The following is a 7,244-nucleotide window of genomic DNA, read 5'->3' on the forward strand; positions in this document are numbered from 1 at the left end:
GCCCTTGACCCACTCCTTGAGTCGAGGAACTTCTTTCGGGATCCGAACAACAGCTGCACCATCACAGAATACCGATAAGAAGGAAGGAAAATGGCGATAAATAAAATCTTGGAGACAAAATTATATACTTACGTTTCATGTTCCACTTCTCAGGGAACGACATGTGCTCGGCCAGGATCAAGTCCGAGGTCCTCATCCGGATAAAACAGCCTAGCCAACCTCGATCCCTATCTTCATCGATACTCGAGAATGCGACTTTACTAGCCCGACGAGCGAGCTTGATTAGTCCCCTCGGTAGAGTCGGGGACTGTATAAATGTATAAGATGGTCGATCGTGAAAGGGAACCCTTCGATCTATCTTAAAAAGAAACGGAGGAGGATTGCGATCCTCCAGAAAGAAGGGTGAATTTGACCGAGGGTTACCTCGTGTCTTTTGTAAAAGTCGATGATAATCGGGTCCAAGGGGCCCAACGTGAAGGGATAAGTGTAACCACTTAAAAATTCCTCGACGTGGGTGGTGATGGCTTCGTCAGGTTCGGGAACCACCACATGTTTGTCAACCCAGTTACAATCCTTCTTGACTTTGAAGAGAATATCCTCGGTGATCGAGCAGATGTACCTCGAGACCTCCTCACACCGGCCTGGTATGGAGGAGGGCTTTTCGACTTTAAAATCAGCACTGATCGGGCACCCCACGGGATGAACATTTTTAGAGGGGGTTCCAGTGCTGGTTCCTCGATAACAGTACGTGAATTGGTCTCTTCGGTAGTCGGCCGCGAGGTAGAAGGAGTTTCTTTTTGGGGAACAATTTTGGAAGTTTTTGCCATTTCTTTATGGAGAGGATATAAGGAAAAAGAGTAAGTTAAAAGAGTACACTTAATGGTTTGGGATGAAGACGAAACAGAAGTTCTTATAAAAAGATCTCAAATATAAGTGCCTGAAAATATTGAAATTGCTAAGGTACAGGGGCAGAAGCTTTGAATGTAAAGTTTGAATGAGCAAATGAGGGGGTATTTATAGTTTTTCAACGACGGTTCGCATCCAGGAGTGGTCGACCAACAACTGACAAACATTTAATGCCATTAAGACTTGACTGGCGAGACGTTTCGACTGTTTTGTCGTTTCTGTTTTGTGGTGTCGAAGAGAGAATCGAAAGGTCATGTCGTTTCTCGTCGTCTAGTCTTCGAAAAATGAGGGGACTATTTGTATATGGTCCGAATCAAGCTCGATTACGACATGGCAAGTTAGGCTCGAAACATGACAACCAAAGACTGAAGATCGACCCCGAGTCCCACCGAGTTAGAACTCGGGGTCAGAACGCTTGTCTTCGGGAATATTGAATCCGTAATCCCGGAGTCGACCTTAGCCCCGATCGAGCTCGAAGAATTATTGTTAGCATAACCAACATAAGACCGAAATATCCGTTACCGATCGGGTATTACGGCAGGACTCGGCGCGTACCAGTAAGTAACCGGCAATTAGCTAATCAATGGACTTTTACCTTTTATAGAATTGTACCTAAAGTAGGACTCCTCTACTATATAAAGGGGGGAGGTCTGATAATTCATTGAGGAGATGGTAACATGCATCCCAAAGCAATACATTGTTATTATTTATCTTTAAGCTCTTGTGACACCGATCAAAGCGTACCCGACTCGAGGTTGGCTAACCTTCCAAGGCTGATACTATTCAATTCGTGTGGTTTGCATTTATTTTGTCATTATTTATTTCAATTACGATCTAATTTATCATTTTGTATCAAGTTAGTCCACGTATCCTTAAAATTACTTATAAATTTAATTGTTATCCGATTTTGAAGTTAAACAGTAAGATTTATGCAACGCAAATTTGAGTTAACTGGAGCATAATAAAAAAATTGAACACCAAATTAAAATAAAAAAATATAGTATGTAAATAAAGTTCCTCTTTCCCACTCCCACAATACATATAAAATTGTTTATCACAAACAAACAATGAAACAAGGGAAAAGGAGGACTGATGAGGAAATATGTTGATTTTGTTTGGTGTATAAACAATGAAGATATTTTCAGAATTAAAAAGGCCAATTATTATTAAAAAATTATAGCAGTTACTACTCCTATAAACAAGGTAGAAATCCTCAGACACAGAATCCCTAGCCACTTTACTCCTATTGTCCTCCACCACCTTTTCATTTCCTATCTCCTCCTTTCTCTTCCTCTGTTCCTCTCTTTCACACACACACACACACACAATTCAATTATGGCCGGAAGCGGTGTGGTAACACTTTACGGAAATGGTGCACTCACCGAGACTACAAAGCAATCCCCTTTCTCAGTGAAAGTGGGTCTCGCTCAGATGCTTCGCGGCGGCGTTATCATGGACGTTGTCAATGCCGAGCAGGCTCGTATAGCCGAGGAGGCAGGCGCGTGTGCCGTCATGGCTCTTGAGCGCGTCCCCGCTGATATACGCGCTCAGGGCGGTGTAGCCCGCATGTCGGATCCCCAGCTTATCAAAGAAATCAAACAGGCCGTAACCATCCCCGTTATGGCCAAGGCCCGTATCGGTCACTTCGTCGAGGCACAAATCCTCGAGGCTATCGGAATCGATTACGTGGACGAATCAGAAGTCCTCACTCTCGCCGACGATGAGAACCACATCAACAAGCACAATTTCCGCATCCCTTTTGTCTGTGGATGCCGTAACCTCGGCGAAGCCCTCCGCCGTATCAGGGAGGGCGCCGCCATGATACGCACCAAGGGGGAAGCCGGTACCGGAAACATCATTGAGGCCGTCCGTCACGTGCGTTCCGTGATGGGTGATATCAGGGTGCTGCGAAACATGGATGATGATGAGGTTTTCACTTTTGCTAAGAAACTTCAGGCACCGTACGATCTGGTGATGCAAACAAAACAGCTCGGAAGGCTCCCTGTGGTCCACTTTGCAGCAGGTGGGGTGGCAACACCAGCAGACGCAGCGCTTATGATGCAGTTGGGATGTGACGGAGTGTTCGTGGGTTCTGGAATTTTCAAGAGTGGTGACCCTGCCAAAAGGGGACGCGCTATCGTGCAAGCCGTGACTCATTACAGTGACCCAGGACTGCTGGCTGAAATTAGCTGTGGGCTTGGTGAGGCTATGGTTGGAATTAATCTTGATGATAAGGTGGAGAGGTATGCTAATCGTTCCGAGTGAGATGGTTTGTAAGTCTAGAAAACTCTTAATTTCGTTTTAAATGTTTACAGTAATTGAGGTTAAGGAGCCTTCTCTTGTGCTTTGGATGAGCGTATTTTATACTTTGGGATATGTTCTTCGGTATATTGTAGTTTTAATTTTCTGGCCAGTTGTTATTTCAGCAGGTTTCAGTACTGAAACCATTGGAATGGGATAATGTTTTTTACTTAAGTGGAATGATTAAGATTCATTTAGTAATGCATTTGGATATTCAGCTCTGTAAAATTTGTCTCTGCGTATAATCTGGGAGTGTATGGATTTTCTATTGATTAGCATGCGACTGTAGAAAGGAATCTGTATAGTGGACTGTGGATACACATGTTAATGTATACTATATACAGTCATCTCTAGAAGTTTTGATGCATAAATACATGTATATTATTAATACATGTAGTCTTAAAGTTACATGGAACAATTTCTTTCAATCCATACACATTAATAGTTTGTTTGGCCAAGTTTTTTTTTTTTTTTTTGGGCAAAAGTGTTTTAATTTTTTTTGGTCAAAAGTACTTTTGGCCAAAAATAAATTGTCTGGCCAAAACTTTTAGATAGAAAAAAGTGCCTTTTTTGAGAACCAGCAGTTTTTGAGAAACAGAAAAAAATAGCACTCTCCAAAAATACTTTTCTGATAAATACTTTTGAGAAAAATACACTTAAAAGTAGTTTTCAAAAGCTTGGTCAAAAATTAATTACTGTTCAAAAGTGATTTTCAAATTAATTAGCCAAACACAAACTGCTTCTCATCAAAAATAATTTTTTGAAAAGTACTTTTGAAAAAAACACTTCTCAAAATAAACTAATTTTAGAAGTTTGGCCAAACAGGCTATGCTTTGTAAGTATGGAACAGTAATCAAAGTATCCTTGTTGTCAAAAGGAACTAACTTGGATTAAGGTTAATTGTTATTGGCACACTTACATTAGGCCCTGGTATTTATCAGGAGTGTTTTAAACTTGGTTATAGATTGGACGATGGAGGATACATGGGATACTTAGAGAATCCCGAATTTTAGAAATCCAAGGACAGATTATTGAGTAGTTAATGAAAGGAGTCCAGATGTAGCAGAATGAACGCGAAGGATTCATATTAGTAAAACTTAATTTAGTTTGAGTAGTAATATATCGTATTGAAGTTTGAGGCAGTGGGTGTACTTCTAAGCTGGATTCATCCACCTTCCATTACCTTTGGTAGAAGTAATTTCTCCCTTTTGGTTTCAAATGCACTCTAAGTTGATTTCTGGTGTGTTTAGTTTCAGCTGTGAATTTAATAGAGCTCTATTCTGTTCATCTTGGTATTGTTTCCTTGTTCACTTATTTTCAGCTTCATGCAATTGAATATCTGGAGAAAGAAATTGGGTTGCCTATTGGTTGTGATGATTCGAATGAACATACCCCTGATTTAACTTGTATCTTCGAAATGCCATCAGAAGTTGGTTTCTGTTGCATTTGTAGTTTGATCCAGTGAATCACGGGCAATTTGATATATAATCAGCTTTGAGTGTGGCATGCACCAAATCTTTCCTTTTTCCATTCCATGTTTGCACTCGTGAGCTTAAGCCATTTACTTTTAGGTACACATGCCAATATCGAGCATGGGTTTTCTGCTCTGTAAAAATGTCTTAAGAATTTGCGTCAGTGATATTTTCACTACAAACCTTACTCTTAACTGCATCATTATTACTCTTAACTACATGTTTAAAGAAAATTTCTCATTAGTGCATTCGGGAATGGTACGTTGAGACACACTTTTAACGTTATGCAACTATGCAACAAGTATGTTTTCTCCCCTATCAAATGTCCGTATCTAGTGGTGTGTGTATGCCGTGTACACACAACCATTATGTGGTGCCGTCCCTACACATGGAAACAGGGTAAGGCGCGGTTACTGGAAATCGGACTGGAAAATTCTAGCAGGATAGGAGATATGGAGAACTTTTTTTAGTTCAAAATTCTTACTTCCAACAAGAATTACATTCTCTGTTCTTTGTATTCATCTATAAAGGTTGATGTATTGTCAATTACGACTTATCTAATTAATTTAAAATTTACTTTTCTTCTTCAATAGTAAATTGGATGCAAATAAACTACTTATGTAATTAATCAGAGTGATATTTTAACTTAGGTAATTTTCACAGTTCATGGCTCGAAACAATTGCTAGAAGGTTGAATCGACTTTATGATTATCATTTGATGTTTTTTTTTCAAGTCCTTGAGAGTTTGAAACGTCACTTGCACCACAATATTGAGAAGGAAAGATATCGTCATCTCTGTTGTTTCATCTATTGAGAAGGAAAGATATTGTCATCTAGAAACCACGTATAAATTCAACTGTACTGTTTTACGGGTAAACAGTTTGGCACCCACCGTGGGACCTAGAGAACCGTGCAATTAAATTGATCCTTGTCTTTTTTACTAGCGTGATTTGATTGTTTTGTCTTAGAAAAAATCACAAAATGGCAGATAACTCTATTAACAACATGTTCAACCCTGAAATTTGAGGGGATCAACCTCATTTCGAGGATTCAATTAGTGACACCCGCAATGAGGGAAATGATGCCACCCGGTGCATGACAGGCAGAACCCTCGATAGGTTCAGGAGACAACTCCCGATGATGCTGATGAGGAACATGTCGTGGATGCGGTGAGGGTCCTGCAAGAGCAACCGACAATCATTCTAGTTCATCCCACGTGGCAGGATAAGGTTATGACGGAGCTGAAGCAGGCGCTATCGGGGGCTTCAAATAATGCAAACAGACGAGATCCAATTCCTCCCGGTGTTCCCGCAAACCAAACAACGCAGAGAGTCGACAACAACACTCCCAGAGGTGAAGTTGGCTCTGACGGGGCTGGGGGAACAGACCCAATCTCAACAACGAGAACGACCCGTTCAAGAATGAACTTTTACAGTTTATGAGGGAAGTAAACACCCACATGGAACAGATCCCGGGCACATCACCAGTATTGAGGCCCAGACTTGAAGAAGTATACTTAATTGCCGTACAAGCCGAGTGCGACACCAGAACTAGTCCCAAAGCGGTTCAAAATACCTGAAATGCCAAAGTATGACGGGACTTCAAACCCACAGGAGCATATTACTACCTACATAACGGCGATAAAAGGAAATGATTTAGCTCCTCACGAAATTGAATGTGTGTTGTTGAAGAAATTTGGAGAAACTCTCATGAGGGGAGATCTAACGTGGTATTCATTATTACCCGAGCATTCCATAGATTCCTTTGAGATGCTCGCGGATTCTTTCATCAATGCTTATGCCGGGCCTAGAAAAGTACAAGCCCGAAAGGCCGACATATTCAGGAACACACAGGGAGAACCCGAATTATTACGAGAGTTCGTTACCCGATTCCAGAAAGAAAGAATGTTGCACTCGGCTGTCCCGGATGAATAGGTAGCTGAAACATTCACCAAAGGATTGAATCCGAGAAGCTCAGACGCTTCCCGAAAACTGAAGGAGAGCCTGCTTGAGTTTCAAGCAACAACTTGGGCAGATGTCCACAACCGGTACGAGTCAAAGATAAGGATCGAAGATGACCAGGTCGGTTCTACATCATCGGCCAAGGGACGGGAGAAGAGTAGATAAAAATCAAAGGATGACTACGATGCAGACAAATGGACTTCAAGGGGTCGGTTTTTGCCTTACGAGCGGACCGAAGGCCGTGGAAAAAACTTCTAGGCAACAAACAAGTTCACCGTTGATAGAGGGACCGATCGTGGTCAAAACAACAGATCACTTCAGGATAAAGAGACATCGGGGTCTCGGTATCCTTCTTACCCCAAGTTATCGGAATATAACTTCAACGTCAGTATAATGGAGTTGGTGTCAGCCATGAGAAACATCAAAGAAGCGCGATTCCCGAGACCTATGAGATCCGATTCTAGCCAGATGGATCCCAACTTATGGTGTGAATACCATGGGACGAATGGCCACCGAATAGGGGATCGCCGACACCTCCGGGAAGAGGTGGAAACACTATTGAATAATGGTCACCTCGAAGGATTCTTGAGTGACCGAGTTAAGA

The 7,244-nt window shown here is 41.6% G+C and overlaps 1 protein-coding gene across 1 annotated transcript; it reads left to right on the forward strand.

The window, feature by feature from the left end:
• Positions 1 to 1,975: 1,975 nt before the first annotated feature.
• LOC107805188 (putative pyridoxal 5'-phosphate synthase subunit PDX1) lies at positions 1,976 to 3,435 on the forward strand. Its single transcript, XM_016629181.2, has one exon. It carries the CDS (start codon positions 2,242 to 2,244, stop codon positions 3,169 to 3,171), a length of 930 nt encoding a protein of 309 aa, XP_016484667.2. The 5' UTR covers positions 1,976 to 2,241; the 3' UTR covers positions 3,172 to 3,435.
• The last annotated feature ends 3,809 nt before the right edge of the window (positions 3,436 to 7,244 follow it).

This window comes from Nicotiana tabacum, chromosome 22, assembly GCF_000715075.1.
Source record: "Nicotiana tabacum cultivar K326 chromosome 22, ASM71507v2, whole genome shotgun sequence".
In the NCBI taxonomy this organism is placed as follows: Eukaryota; Viridiplantae; Streptophyta; class Magnoliopsida; order Solanales; family Solanaceae; genus Nicotiana; species Nicotiana tabacum.

Bases quoted from the DNA above. Each gene is read 5' to 3' on its own strand.
- LOC107805188 (XM_016629181.2), top strand. From the start codon at position 2,242: ATGGCCGGAAGCGGTGTGGTAACACTTTACGGAAATGGTGCACTCACC.